Source organism: Panthera leo, chromosome C1 (genome assembly GCF_018350215.1).
Source record: "Panthera leo isolate Ple1 chromosome C1, P.leo_Ple1_pat1.1, whole genome shotgun sequence".
Classification (NCBI taxonomy): Eukaryota; Metazoa; Chordata; class Mammalia; order Carnivora; family Felidae; genus Panthera; species Panthera leo.
In genome coordinates this window covers 30,298,654-30,314,736 of record NC_056686.1, presented here as the reverse complement: position 1 = coordinate 30,314,736, position 16,083 = coordinate 30,298,654, and the positions used below count along the sequence as shown (strand labels likewise).

Below are 16,083 nucleotides of genomic sequence, written 5' to 3'. Positions count from 1 at the left end.
AGGAGTGGAAAGCTTCAGCTGGAAATATCAAAACAGCACTGTCTTAGTTTGGAAAATGCTCCAGTCCTGTAAAGGTGATCCACTCAGATGCTGGATCCAAAATATGACAAAGAACATGGAACTTATTTCTATGGTGGTCACTGTGTGGCCTCTCACCTGAAGAGTGTCCTGATACTGCACAGCAGCTTGCATGGCATCCTCAAGCTTTTCTAGCCTCTCCTTCCAGGTTTTGTTTAAGTTCTCCCATGCATTATTCAGCTGGGGGGAAAACAGATTCTTTAATTAATAACCCTCTTCTGTGTGAGTCCACTAATGTTTCATCTGAATTCCTTATCCAGTTTTCCATATACCTCATCAATGCTCTTCTTTACTTCGGGCTTCTCAGTTTCTCCACAGGCAAAAATCAAATCTGCTCCAAGGATTCGAATAAATTCCAACTCCTCATGCAGACCATCTGTCTCTTCCTTAATAGTCTACATGTAAATGAACAGATCATAAGCCAAAACAGAAAGCAGAACAGAACTTCCCAAACTTTGCAAATGTAATTTATACCCCCATCAACAGCAGATGTTGAACAGAACTGTCAATTTCACAGAAGCCTTTCAATGTCCTTAATATTTCACTTATATATATAAACAGTGAAACTTCAGACTCAATTTATTTCTCTTTCTCTCTCACACACAATATGTATATATGGAATATATTTATATATATAACAATACATAAAAAATAGTCTGGGAAAGGTCTAATGAGCTTTAATAATTTATGGAACGTTTATCCTTCCAGCTGCCAGAGATTTTTTTTTTTTTTTTTTTTTGAGAGAGAGAACATGCTTGAGTGGAGGGAGGAGAGAGAGAGAATCCCACAAAGTGCAGAAAGAGGGAGAGAGAGTGCAGAGCCCAGAGAGGGGCTTGAGCTCACCCGACATGGTGCCTGAACTCAAAAACCTTGAGATCATGACCTGAGCTGAAGTCGGATGCTCAACCGACTGACGCAGCCAGGCGCCCCCACCAAGGAGATTATGATCTACAGCCAGAAGTCTATCATGGGGAAGTATATCAACAAGGCTAAAATAATATAGTACAAGTCACCAACTTCAGAGCTGAGAGACTAACATAATAGAAATGCTAGGCTGTATAATTGTGGAGAAAGTCCTTTCTGTGCCAGATCCTAAAAACTGGTTCATGCACTGGCAATGACAGGGGCAGGGAGGGGGGAGAATGGCGGAAATAAAAGACAAAATATCAAGATAGGCAGAACTTTACTTAAAGAGACAAAATGAGATGAAAAATGCATTTCATAAAAACTAGGCTCTCCAAAAAGACTAGAAAACGGTAGGTCAAAGTAACAATTGTTATCTCTGGATGATGAATCCAGATTTTCTTTTCTATCTGCTATTTTTCTACATTAAAGAAATTTACTTGAAAAGAGAAATTTACCTGAGAAATAACGTACACTATGGAAAGAACTAAAATCAGAAAGCACATTCTACTAATTTGAATTAAGTTTAAAATTGATAAAAAGATTACTTTTGAGTGATGGAACTACCCTATATCAAAATTACAGAGGTTGTAGGAGTGTATCCAGGCGGTGAAACTTGTATGTATAAAGAAGAGAGAAATCTTTATTATAACGAGCACATATTTTTTTCAAGTGGAAAAAAGTCCTATTAAACAAACAACAACAACAACCTCTTAAGGAGTAGGCCTGGGTAAGCAGTTAACACAATATACTTGGATAAAGTGATTTTCTAGAGGACAAACACATAAAAGACAAGGTTTTGTTTCTGTGTTACCTCAGCAGCTTCAACCTGTTGTTTGATTATAGATGGGTCAATGCCTGGGCTTTCCAAGTCATGGACAATGTCCTGGGTGTCTCTGATAGTGGTCAAGAGAGCCGCCATGTCATACCAGAACTTCTCTGCTAGTTCAAGGACATCAAGGAACTTAATTTCTCGTTCTTCAGCTCGAGCTTTGATGTCCTCCCAGAAGAATACCATCTGATCCAATTTGTCCTGGATTTCTGAGGGAATAAACAACAGATATGAATGGGACTTCTCTGAGTACTTGAATCCACTTCATCAGAAATTTCACCCAGTTCTCACATTTTCCCCTGAAATTATCCTTTAAAAAGCTCTACAAATTTATAACCTGAAGGATAGTTTTTTACCTTTGTTCTATTATTATTTCAACATTTGTATTTTCTGCTTATGTTGGTCTCCCACATAAAGAGATCACAGAGATGGCATGGAAATGAGTTATCATCTAATACAAAGATACTGCTCAAGTGCAAAAGACCTAACTTCTAAAGGGTCTGAGATGAGAACTCTATTTCCAGTGTTCTGTGTCAAACTCACTGTTTCCTATGGAAAGTGTTCTATAAGATAGTTATGCTCCGCCCACATTGGACACTGCAATTCATATTAGGGGTTAAAAGAGCATCTGTTTCCTGGCCTAGGAATCCAGCTACCAATTGTAATCTTGTTTCAATGGGGAGATGTGTTCCGAATTCTAAATGACTTTCCAATTACTTGGGGACTGCCTTTACATTCAGTGAAGTATATCTGGTGGGATGCTGGAGTAAGCACAGCCTAGAATTTACTTTACTGATTTTCTTTAACAATAATTAGATTCATGAAGCACCTTTTGCAGCCAAGTCCTTGTCGGCTCCCTGAGATCGTGCAATGAGCTCTTCTCCACGGCGCTTCAGGGCCTCAAAGGAAGGCTGAAGCTTTTCCAGCTCCACGGTGGCGCTCTTGTTGTCACTGACACACTCTCTGATCTTGTCCACTTCGGCAGGGATCAGCGGTGGCATACGCAGGCGAGAGGAGAGATTCTCCAGAGTCTCCAACATAGGCTCGATTTTATCATGGAACTAAACAGATGTTGGAACGTTAGCCATCACAGCAATACTACTTCATCACACTTCTGCGGGAAATGTTAGGGAATAACAGGTTATGAATCTACTACTCTTTCTGGTAACTTGCATTCGGCTTAGCCCGATGGCTGTCAAGTGTTAGGTCTACCTAAGAGGCTGCTTTGGGCATAGCACACCAGTGCTGGCCCATCAAAAAAAGAAAGTAAACGTTTTCAAAACAAAAAAAGATACCAAGTAATATGCCAGAAATCGACTCAAGTCATTAGTGCTGTCACAGTACTTCCCCGATCCCAACTAGTGTGACAAGGAAGGGACAAGACCATGAAACTGGTGAGAGTCAGTGTGTCAACATTTCAGATGACAGCTGCATGCAACAGATTAGACCAACAAGTTAGAGGCCCTCTACCAACTGTGTAAATGGATGGGGAACTCAATATGCCACATGACTTAGAGATTAAAAGTATCCTGGCATGCAATTTAATAACCCACTATATGTAATAGTGAGAAAGGAAAAGGTCGGCATGATGAAAGGTAATAAAAGAAGGCCAAATCTATCCTTATTCTAAAAGAACAATTTACCTTCCCACTTTTCAGGTACTGTGAATAACATGATTGTAATTATAAAATTTTCATTTATAATCTGAAGCAGAGAAGGGGGAAAGGGTGCAATGCAGATATTCTTGCCCCCTTAAGAAGTTCTCTAAAACCAACTCTGGATTCATTGCAATGAAGCTTAACTCTAGTGTCTTACACGGGAGACACAGTGGGATTTCCTTGACAAAATCACTCCCCGCTGCTCCCTCACTTTTAGGTTTTGCCCCAAGTGAGACTGGCATAATAAACCAGACTAATAAAACTTCTTCCACGACAGTAAAGGGCAATTTCTTTAAAGGTAAATCTTCTCAATTCTCAGCTTCATAAGAACCCCCTAATCCCAGTAGGGGTGGGTACCTTACCTCTGCAATCTGTAATGGTGGGCGCGGTCAACACAACAATGAAATGTGACGATGTGGGGAGGACAGGAGCAGGCAGCAACAACACAAAGTAACACATTCCACAATGTGAGTGAGAGATGGGACGGAAGGTGGGGGGAAAAACTTGAGTAAGTACAAATATTAACCAAGAATATTGACACTAAACATAGGAATAAAATACCCAGACATGACAAAAATACCACTAACAGCAATATATTAGTTGAAAAGTATGTAGTTACATGCTTTAAACTCCACTGCTGGTGGTTTATGTTTCTCTTTGGCTCTTACTTCTCCCTACTCAAGCATCTTTCTCTGCACCAGAGCTAGCTGGTGGCCTCTTGAGTAAGAAAACTAACGTGCTGTCTTCCAAATCTCGAAAGTAACAGGCCTGATAGGAATCTCACTTTTTTTGACACATTTGTTGCTTCAAGGTGAATTTATCCAAAATCATCCCTGCTAAAGACTCATCACAATAGAAAAGTTTTCAAGAAAACTGTCAACAGACAGTATATACCAGCCAAGATGAGACACCCCCCTCCCCCCTGCAACCAGCCATAGTGTTGGTATACCAATGTTCCTTGGAATGAAAATGTAATAGGCACAGGTTCCTGATCTACTGATGACATATCATCTGTACGTTGGTCTAGACATTCCAGACCACAGAGGCACACCTGATACAGAGATCTCGTGCTTAGACTAAAGGGTAGTTGAAGGGAACAGGACTTAAAGACACACACATACCTGAGCCGACTGGGAAACAGCCTCGTCCAGAGCCAGTGCCCGCTGGCGCACCTCCTCTTTTATTTGGGCATATAGGTTTTCTGCTTTCTGGTATTTTTCCTCCACCATTTCTCCCTCTTCAGGGTTTAACTCCTTTAGTTGTGGGCCTATCTTTAGCAGCTTATCAATATGGGGTTTGTGTTCAGCAATGGATTCCCTGAGTTGCTATGTAAGAAAATAAAATGAATATTTTTGTACCAAGCTCATATCAACTTTGAGAGGAAAAAATGGAATTGCTAAAAACCAGCAAGTCCCAGCATTGCACCATTTATGGAAAAGAAAAAAAAAACGATCTAAGTCTTAGGTTCTAACACTACCTAATTCTCTTAATTTTCAAAAGCCAGTTCAGACATCCCAACACCAGGAAGCCTTCCCAGACACATCATCTCTCACTCCTCCTCCCCCTCCCTGTTGATACAAGCTTAATCCCCCTCTTCTGTACATATAAATACTTCCATGCACTATAATTTGCATGGTTAAATAAATATCTGTCCCCCTCCTCAAACTGAGAGACATTAAGCAGGACAAGGCACAAATGGCAACTTTTCTAGTAATCCAACCACTCCCTGACTCTACTGCTGGCTCCTTCCAGTTTATATCCATCCATGTATAGGAATACAGAGAAAAGAATAAGCGCAAGCCATTAGCCACAAATAAGAGAGACATTAAAAACTATCTTTAATGGTAAAAGCATTAGTTGAAGTGTTTACAAATTTCCCTTTTCCCTAAAGTCCATGCAGCCAATGCTTTCTGACATTGTTTCACTCCAGCTAGGGCTTACCCAAATGGAAAAAGCCCCCAACCATATCCCAAGTCTCATGACACCCCACCATATCTGGAAAGATTTAAAAATACCCTTGATGTTTACTTAGTTCTTTATTTCTGCAGTACCCAGGTTTCTGACATCTCCATGCTCTTTTTCTTTAATGGATTCATATTAAGGACAAAGGAAGTAATTCAGGTATGTATTGTGTGTGTGTGTGTGTGTGTGTGTGTGCGCGCGCAAAAATTCTAACCAATTAAGACAACTTCATAACACAGAACTTCCACTTGGTAGGCACTAAAAAATATGTTGTTTTAAAATAAAGCGTAGAGCCAATTTTGAGTTCTGCCATTGCATAAAACCTGGATTGCTCCTTACCCTCATTTCCTCTTGCTGCTGCCTGAGCTGCTCATGATCAATGGCTGGAGGAGGTAACTGTGCTATCAGTGCCCGGGTCTCCTCAATCCAGGGGCTGAGCTCCTCGTAAGTTTCCCAAAACTGGTTCACCAAGACCTGTGCCCGTTCTAGGCGGGTGTAACGCTCTGAATTGAGCAGACTAATGGCTTCATATTGCTGTATTAGAGACTCTGTCTTTTCCTATGAACAACAAAATATAAAACTTATTACTATCACAAACCCTTCTTTTAAGGAAAAATGTAGGTATATATCCATAAAAAATTAAAGAATTTCTTCAGTTTTTTATGTCCAGAAATGGATTAATTGAGCAAAATTACAACTGATTTTATTTTCTTTATACTTAACTGAATTTTCTATTTTTTATCATATATATGTATTGTTTCTAGACTTTTTAACACATGAAAGTAGTTTCAAAGACAGTCAAACAGAGCAAGCACGACACAGCATAACCTCTTAGAGATGACATACAACCTCAGACATAGCATTATTACGGCAGGTCAGTTCAAGACAGAACATCTCAGGGGCTGAAATGGACCCTCTGCCCACTAACTTTGACTTGTCTTTTCTCCTCTGATAAAAATGTCTTCACAAACCAGACACTTAGGCTTCATATGTTTAAAATGAGTTCAATTTATGAACATTTTGGAGGAAACAGTGGTTAACCATAACTTTTACAAGAACAAGCAAAACTGATCTACAAGTCTCTTGGCCAATCCTTTTAGAAATGGGTATGATCATTTACAAGGGCCTGAAGAAAGAATATCTGCATATGGGTCTGAAAAATCTATCACAGATACTTAGAGAGGTAACTCAAAGACCCTTATGGACTGAAGATACATAGCAATTCCTCTGTTATAAAGAAAACAAACCTGCAATGTATTTCACATCTTCTGGTAGGACTGTTTGGACATTTGTGCACATAGGGTTAGGGACATGGCTCCCCCCAGAACATCAAATTGCACTTTAATACCATTACCAGTGACAGAGGGGGAAAAACCTTGTCATTTCACAATTGTACTGATTCACCACCATCAAGACAAGATAAACATGGTAAATAAATAAATGCAATTCACCTGTAATATAGCTTTTTGTTCCTCCCCACATGTGCCAAAGATTTCACCACGATGACTGAAGAGTTCATCCATTGAATCTTTGTGTCGAATGATGTCAATAGAGAAAGCCTTTGAAAGTGAACTACAGTTAGGTCACGAAGTAAGAGAACCCCAAGCCCGTGTTACTGAAATGTTATTAGACACAATTTATGAAAAACTCCTCACTCTGATGAAGCCACATCAAAACTATTCTATAAAGTTTGACACTTTGCCTATCCATACATCTTCCATGCTTATCTTTTAGTAGCTTACAAAAGTATCATCTATCCTAAAAATCATCCAGAAAACTGCTAACTATTCTTTCCTGGATTAATGGGTCTATTGCTCCCTCATCACAAAGCAAAAGAATCTCTTCCTCATCTTACCAATTATTTTAAATCTCTAGCCACCATCATGAAACTGCGTTATTCAACCTGGGGCAGTCAGAAACTCTTGTAGTTACTCTAAACCAGTGAAGATTCTTCTAGCTCAGGGCACAGCAGATACGTCAGTGTTACACTTACCTTCTGTACCTGCAGCTGAGCTGTGGTCTGGTCCTGTTCTAGGCGAATTGGACCCAGGGCCATCAGTTTTCGTTTTGTTTCAGCAACCCAAGCTAGTTCTGCATCAGCAGCTTGCTCATACTAATAGGCATATTAAAGAAAAATGAACAAATTATGTTCCTTAGAATTACCATTTCCTCAACACAGAAAGGCCTGGATTTTTACTAATATGGTTTATTTCTACAAAGGAAAGCCAAAACTGGGGAAAATTGCATAAAATCATAAATCAAGATGCAGATAATTTGTAACTGATTATACTTCAACAAATAGGAGTTGATCCTATTTCAACTTCTTTATAAAGAAGTCATAGAATTCAATTAGTGATCCTATAGCTAGAAACAACAATGGAAATTGGCACTCCTAAGACTATACTTCTAATCACAATGCTTTTATGAGGCTGTGCTCTCTCCCATCTGCCAATCCTGTTTCCTACCCATACACTGAACAGTAGTTTTAGCCGTATGTTTAAACGCATGGTTAAACATGGCAACAGACAGCTGAGTCAAGCTAACTTGGAAGTACTCTCATAGTTGAAGAAGCGTAAGAACACCAAACCTTTAAAGGGTTCTGTGGAAACAAAGAAAACTAAGAACTTATTCTATGTGACTGTTTAATGAGGTCCCCCAATTATTTCTCTTCAACTGTGCCAACAAACACCAATATTTAAAGAGGAAAGTAGGCTTTTCCCAAGCATGATAAATCTCATACCCAAGTATCTGGTCAAGGTTCGGGATACCAATAAAGACATGTTGGGGATGCACTTGAGAGTCACAGCAAACTTCCGTGTGGTTCACAAAGTATTTGCTTATTACTATGAACCCGAGAAGTCATGTTATATTTACTCTGCACCATGACACATTAATAGGTACGTATCCAGCTACAAAGGAAAGCAAATAACTTTTTCCAGAAAGCAGGAAGGAAAAAAGATCGAGGGAAATAGGACACCTGTGTTTACTGAGAAGGTTCTATTTTGGATACCTCTATTTTGGTTAGCATATTTGATAGTAATTATAGTTCTTGGTTCCTTCCCCTCTTCCAGCTAATACTAAAACAGTTGATTATGTCAAACTAAGATGGGATGCATTTGGACCTTCTGGTCCTAGATATTATCTACTATCAGAATCTGCCTCTTAACCGGTCAGTAGCTAAGAAGAGGGCTCAAACAGACTCTATCACAAATTCCCGTCTGCTCAAAAAGGGTCAAATATTATGGGTCGGGGCGCCTGGGTGGCTCAGTCAAGTAAGTGTCCCAACTCAATTTCAGCCAGGTCATGATTTCACAGTTCAAGCAGGTTCAAGTGGGTTCAAGCTTCATGTTGGGCTGTGCACGAACAGCATGGAGCCTGCTTGGGATTCTCTTTCTCTCTCTCCGCCCCTCCCCCACCCTCAAAAATAAATAATAAATACAAAAATACTTTGGGTCAAACTGAGACCCATCTTCACATATCTTTATCCAATCACTTCCAATCACTGAAATAACTTGTTGCATCAGATTTAGCTTATTCTTATTATCCTTATTTCTGACCCTGTATTTATGTGGGTCATAATTTTGTGCTTCACACATACATCCCTGCTGCCTGAAACATTACTGTAGAGGTGTTAATAAACATTACCTGCTGTGATCTCTGAATAGCAGCATCAATTTCATCCACCCTTTGTCCCACAGTGTCACTGACCAGCTTGTACTGTTCATTGGCATCAGACACAAGTTTATCCAGCCCTTCTCTGGCTCTCCAGGGCACCAGCTCTAAGAGAGCACGGCTCACTTCATTCACTGTGTCCAACACCAGCCTGTGCTCCATGACCTCCTTCTTTAATTCCTAAGGAGGGAAAAAAAGTTTTCAGGCCATTCCTTGCTAAATTAAGCACATTAGCAGCTGTGCTGGGTGGAAAGTGCTATCTCTACCACACATCCCAGCAGGGCTCTGACCTCCTTCCTCCACTTATTTTTTTTCTTGTCTTAGATTTTTCAACCATTCCACAGCCTGACTTCAGGCTTAGCTGCTGCTTAGAACTGTCTGCAACACTTCTTGGGCCACACTATCTCTGGGTAGAACAAATACTGCCTCTTTCTTTTTTCTCCTTACTTCAATAGAAATGATAAAGTACTTTAGCCAAGGGCATTTTTAAGTCAATAAGTACCTACATAGTATTTCTGCACATCCAGAACTGCACTAGATCCTTTAGGAGAATCAAACAGAATCCTGAAGCACTCTCTAGAGAATGAGTTACAGAAGTCAATTTTAAAATGTTACACGTGAAGAAAACTTCCCAGGGATCTGGGATTCAGTCTTTTTTTTTTCCCTTCAGACCATAACAAGTGCTCTTACATAAGTCTGCCTTTATGTCAAATCTTACTGTCCATGCAAACAAGAAAGGAGGCAGGCAGAATTTTTTGGTTTAGATTTAAGGTTGAGACAGTTGGTGATGACACTTAAACCTTTGAACTTAGGGATTGGAAGAGGTAAAAAAAATTCTTTCCCTTTACAGCGTGAAACTCAGTTCACCTTCTGTCTTTGCTGAAACTGGGGTATCTGCTCCCCTGTGGGAGACTGTCCTCCACTGGCTGCCAGCTCCTCCTCCACTTCCCTGAGCCACCCAGTCAGTTCCTCATAAGTAGACTGGAACTTGGTGGCCAGCTGCCGGGCTTGCTCTAAAGTTCGGAGGGCCTTGGAGCTGGTGACCGTGATGTCTGCATAGCGAGTCTTTATTCCGTCCAATTTCTCCTGGATAAGCAATACCTCTTCACCTGTGGGGACAGTGCATAATTATTTATATTTAAGAGGATATGAGGGAGTCTCCTTTATCCCCCTTTCTTCGAAATAGAGCTTAAATTTTATAGATGCTCTCTCCCTATGGAAGCAATTTCACCTAGAATCCCACACTATGGGAAGTGGGAGATAAACCTTCCAACTGATAAAAGAAGCCACTTCTGAGATTATTAAGATCTGAATTCAACTGCAGGTGTTTCTAAATGGTCCCAGCACCTCTTGGTGAATGCTGGCCTTGGACATACTGGAGAGCAGGGGGAGTCATCATCTATAACCAAATGTGAGATAATATCTTTTAGTTTTCAAAAGATTTAGCAGGAAACAGGACCCCAGGCTGCCAGCCTCCAGGAGCACATGGTAATACAACCAGTAAATAAATACTGAACTTGTTCTACGTACAAAGAGTAGTGGCTAGTGCAGGATGTATATTTCCCTGGACATGTGCTTGAGTGACTGCAGAGGTGCTGAGAGATGCACTTTTCAAAGTACCTGTGGTTTGTTTTAGAAGAGCCTGACCATTTTTAATAGCTTGATCTACATTCTTCTTTCTATTAATGATTTCTTCATTTAGAGCCTGAAAGGAAAGAATAGCATGAATCTTAAAACTACAGCACAACAAAGGGAAAGAAAGGTGAGACCTTTAGGAGACCAAGTTTAAAGTAAAGAGACAAATACAGTTTAGTCTATACCTCAGTTATGTTATTCCTTCATTATCTCTTTGGTTACCCTATTTATTACTCAAAAACAATTAAATCTGATACTTATGGGCAAGCTAATCCCTTGCACCAGATAAGAAGAGATTAGGATTAAATCAGTTTTACCAATCTACTGGTACCAAACCTGAGCCCAAGAAAGGCAGATGTAGAATTCAGCAAAAATGTCTACTGTGTCCAAAACCAAGACTCAGAAAGTTCAAGAGAAGAAAGTCAGCAAGAACAGGCTGAGTTAAATCAGGATCATGGTTAAAAATTCTTAATATTTGAAGTCAATGAATCAGAAGAATCTTAGATTATTTAAAACAACAAAACAACTGCTTTGCCTATTTTTACTACCCTTAAAGAAATTTCATAAAAATGAGATGAAAAGAGAAAATTGTTCTTTCCATTAAGATGACAAATAATCCTTGGAATTTGGGCACATAAATTCTAGAAATATTTTAGAAGTTACAGCTACATGGTAAAACCTAGGGCGATATTTAGGTATTCTGGCTTTGTGACATTACATTCTCTTTCATAAAACTTCTCAGATGGAAACTGAGTGATACATTACCTAATGATGTAAAACATGAGTTGGAACTGAGATGGTCCCTGACTCTACTCTGGATCATCTTCTAGAATTATTGACTCAGTTTGTTAAGTACGAGTATTTCCATGGACTCATCAAAAAATAGATTAGTCCTTAGCAACAAGTCTATAACTATGTGCTTATGTATAAAATGAAGTCGAAATGTTTGGAATTAAAAGAGAAAGAAATGAAGAGAAACATGAATCAGAATTACAACATAACTTAGTAACATGACCAATAAAAATGGAAAACATGAATACCAGGTGGTCAGCATGCTGTTTCTGCAGGACATCCTGTCTGTAATCCTTTACGAACACTGAACTGAGCTTGTCCTCAACCTCAGCCAGCCAGTTGAGCACCTCCACCTCATCCTCCCCGAACAGTCTAGCGTTACACAGTGCCTGTTCAAGCAGGGCTGCTTTCCGACAGCCCCAGTCTTGAATCTCACTGTATCGGGCCTGCAAGGAGTCTAGCTTCTCTGACAGCACACCCTGTTCTGCAGAGCATGTCAGGGAGGAGAGAGACTGCCCAATTTTGACTGCCTGGTGCACATCTGTTGCATGGCTTTCTATTTCTTCCTCCAGAGCCTGGAAATCCAGATGGAAAAAATGAATAACAGAAACAAAATAAATGAAAAGTAAACATGAAACAATGAATAACAAATGATATAATAAATTAAATAATAGAAAAAGTTCACCTACCAAAGGGCAAAAATAATATAAAAAGTGAGAACAAAAGCTGTTTTTTTTCCGATGGCAGCCTATTAGTCAATTGTTATTTTTACTTCAAGGATGTGACTATGTCAATGAATAATTTGACCATAGTTCAAATTAAACTTTAAAATATCCCCCCCCAAAACATATCTTCTAGACTGCTATAGGCAGTTAACTTCTGAGATTTCTGACTGCAGTGCTGTGTTCTAATTTATGACAACTCCTCCCAACCTTGTGCCGGATGATCTGCTGCTGGATTTTGGCAGACTGAGTGCCAACAGGCTCTGAGTTAGCAAGCTTTTTCTCCGTGACGGACAAGAAGTCAGAAATAGGCTCAGCTGTCTCATGGAATTGTTTGGCCAGAACCAGGATATCTTCCAGCTGTTTTTGCCTACACAAATATACAGAACAAGCCACTCAGGCAAAAAATCACATTAAGACTGATAATAGTACTATATTCAGTAAAAGACCAATCTTCAGGTACATTTTAAGTACCAATAGTAAACACGACACATATACGTAGCACTTTGTGGTTTTAAAGTTTTTCATAAGCATTGCCTCATGACCTTGTAAAGTAGGCAGAATAATTATCTCACTATGACAAAACAGAAAGCTAACCCTGAAGGCTTAAAGATATGTCCAATTCACCCTTTGAGTAGTTAACAGTGCAAAGAGGACTGTAATCAGGCCTTCTAATTGTCTTTCTCCTAAGGGACAGAGCACATGCATCATCTGAACATAAGACCAAAATAAAGTTTAAAGGCATCAAAAAAATTATCAAGTTTTCATCTCATTGAGGAACAAATGCAGACTATGAGCTAGAACTTCTTCCCCATTTCCCCAGCTCCAGTGATTTCAAGCACCAGAACATAACTCTGAATCCAGATTTAAGGCAAAGAAAATGACCTCAGAGTAGCTGAATTTGCCAACACACATGGCAGTCAAAAGAACTGTAAACTTCACAGCTCACTTAGAATTTTAAGTCCTGATTAATATAACATCCATACTAAGCTTAGATTTCAAGATACTAAGCTGCAGATTAAAGGCAGCTAATTACAAAGGGGAGAGGAAACCTGATAGAGAAGAGAAAGAAAAACCACCAAAGAACTGGATTAGCACACAGGTTAATAATAAAAGGCCATAATGATATCTTTGGATGATTAAGAACAGACTAAATGCGACATCATTTAAAAAGGTCTGGGTATATGATGCACTTCAGTTCAACAAACCTTTACTGAACATCCACTTTGTGCCAGGTTCTATGCTGTGTACCCTGGACAAACTTATTTTAATAAGAAATGATTTAGAGGTGCCTGGGTAGCTCAGTTGGTTGAGCATCCAATTCTTGACTTCAGCTCAGGTCATGATCTTGGTGTTGTGGGATAGTGCCCTGCATCAGGCTCTGTGCTGAATGTGGAACCTGCTTAGGATCTCTGTCCCTCTCCCTCTGCCCCTCCCTAACTTGTGTGCACGCTCTAAAAAAAAAAAAAAAAAAAAAAAGAAAACAAATGATTTAAACATAAAGAATTACCATTTTAATGATCTGGAAATTCAATTATGTTTAAATATAAATAAAAACATATTTCTAGATACTATTTTAATTTTTTTAAGTTTTATTATTTTTTAACGTTGAAGAATATGAAGCTTTTTTTTTTTTTAAACAAAGTAAACTCTAGGCTCAAAGTGGGGCTCGAACTCACAACCCCAAGAACAAGAGTCACATGCTCTTCCGACTGAGCCATCCAGGCATCCCTCTGAATGCTACTTTTAAATGTCAGTATGAAGTACAGAATAGTTTGTTTATGCCAGCCTTCAAAATACATCTTCAATTAATACAACTAAAACAAATAATCTTAAAGATTATTATTAAACTAGTATATCATTAAAAAAAAAACTGGGGGCCCCTGGATGGCTCATTTGGTTGAGCATCTGACTCTTGATATTGGCTCAGGTCATGATCTCACGATCCTGAGTTCAAGCCCCGTGTTGGGCTCTGTACTCTCTCAAAATAAATAAACTTAAAAAAAAAAAAAACTTGTCCCTGATTTCTAGGTTTTTCTGACTCATCTCTGGTTTTTGGAATCTGAAAGTTTGAAAAACAATGTAATAGGATTTAGGGTACCAAAGAGCAAAAATAATTCAGCGGTATAAAAAAATCCAATATTAAAGAATCTAAATAAAAGTCTTTAGGATATCTGGAACAAATGAAGCTTCTCTTGGTATTTCTCTTTAAAATATTGACCCAGAAACTGTGTTAGGTTAGGAGGATGGAAGTGGGCAGAAGGAAAGAGTCATAAAAAGATACATTAGAAACAAATCAGCACTTTAATGAGCTTATGGGGCCTATGAAATAAGTACATAAAATAATGACAATACAAGGTACAAAGAATTACAGCAGTGAAGAGGAAAATGAAGGTATTCCATCCTTGGGGAATAAAGAAAAGTTTCATAGAAGAAGATAAACAGCATGCTTTCTCTCTCTTGTGTCACGGAAGACACAACACTATCAGTAAAGACACAGAATTAGGAACTGACAGAAGATACCTAAGTATATGGTATACTTTACCAATAATACGAGGAGGAGGAGGAGCGTGGAAACAGAAATGTAGATTAGGGCCAAATAACTGAAGGCTTCGAATATTGGGTTAAAGAGTTTAGATTTTGTTTTATAGGCAACAGGGAGTCATTAAATTTCTGAGCAAGGCAAAGGGGAAGCCTGAGGGTAAGTGGCCATAGAGTGATGAGTGATTAGTTCATGAGGAAACTACCTCACATTGAGGAGCCCAAGTCATGACCTGAGGCAGGTGAGTAGGAATTAGAGAAATGGATGAATAGAAAATAGAAAAGACACTAGAGAAGTAAAACGGACAGAATTTAGCATCCTGATAGATGTGGGACACAAAGGAGTGGGGGAGAAAGGGTAAAAAATGGGGTTAAGGTTTTAAACCCAGGTAACTGGAAGGCTAATGATACTATTAATGATTACGCCCAGGTAACTGGAAGGCTAATGGTACTATTCATGAAAATGGACAAAGAAAAAAAAGCAGTGCTATCTGTAAATAAAAATAAGTGTAATTTAAAAAAAATAAGCTGAATTCTTTCATTTTTGTTTCTCCCACAAATATGGGGGACAATACTTTGCAACTCTGATAAGAAATCAGCACACTGTGGGCCAGTGTAGAAGAGGGAATTATGACAACTTCTGCTGGCTACCTAGAGAACTGAAAGGCTACAACCATAACTCATCACCTACACTACTCTCATACAGATTTCTAATTGGTGAGCATTTCTTTTTAAAACTGGGGACAGCATAAACTAAAAGACCTTCATGTGACATACTAAGCTGAAGTGATGCTGGGGTATAGCTATGGAGAGAGAAAGCACTTCCTCAGAGGAGAAAAGTATACTGCTTATTTTTGGCCACTTATTGAAGACTGGTCATGCACCTGTCTCTCTTTTTAATATTTTATTTTTATGTTTTTATTTTTTATTAAAAAATTTTTTTTAATTTTTACATTTATTCAGTTTTGAGAGACAGAGACAGAGCACAGTGGGGGAGGGGCAGAGAGAAAAGGAGACATAGAATCCGAAGCAGGCTCTAGGCTCTGAGCTGTCAGCACAGAACCCGACGTGGGGCTCGAACTCACAAACCGTGAGATCATGACCTGAGCCGAAGTCGGACGCTTAACTGACTGAGCCACCCAGGCACCCTTATTTTTATGTTTTTAAAGTAGGCTCCACACGAACGTGAGGCTCAAACCCACGACTTCAAGATCAAGAGTTGTGTGCTCTCCCTACTGAGCCAACTAGGCGCCCCTATTCATGCATCATGTCCATATATTGAACAGAA

At 39.2% G+C, this 16,083-nt stretch overlaps 1 protein-coding gene across 1 annotated transcript in view; it reads right to left on the bottom strand.

Moving 5' to 3' along the window:
• The window catches only part of LOC122226225 (microtubule-actin cross-linking factor 1-like), a 62,381-nt gene that overhangs the window by 34,224 nt on the left and 12,074 nt on the right, over window positions 1-16,083 (bottom strand). Inside the window, exons 5-18 of the mRNA XM_042949075.1 lie at window positions 12,465-12,624; window positions 11,781-12,107; window positions 10,726-10,810; window positions 9,973-10,214; window positions 9,079-9,285; window positions 7,427-7,546; window positions 6,885-6,992; window positions 5,773-5,991; window positions 4,593-4,796; window positions 3,834-3,842; window positions 2,643-2,874; window positions 1,796-2,022; window positions 351-473; window positions 157-258 (exon numbers count right to left, since the gene is read on the bottom strand). Of these exons, the coding sequence (XP_042805009.1) occupies window positions 157-258; window positions 351-473; window positions 1,796-2,022; window positions 2,643-2,874; window positions 3,834-3,842; window positions 4,593-4,796; window positions 5,773-5,991; window positions 6,885-6,992; window positions 7,427-7,546; window positions 9,079-9,285; window positions 9,973-10,214; window positions 10,726-10,810; window positions 11,781-12,107; window positions 12,465-12,624 (2,365 nt within the window). The remainder of the gene's footprint in view (window positions 1-156; window positions 259-350; window positions 474-1,795; window positions 2,023-2,642; window positions 2,875-3,833; window positions 3,843-4,592; window positions 4,797-5,772; window positions 5,992-6,884; window positions 6,993-7,426; window positions 7,547-9,078; window positions 9,286-9,972; window positions 10,215-10,725; window positions 10,811-11,780; window positions 12,108-12,464; window positions 12,625-16,083) is intronic.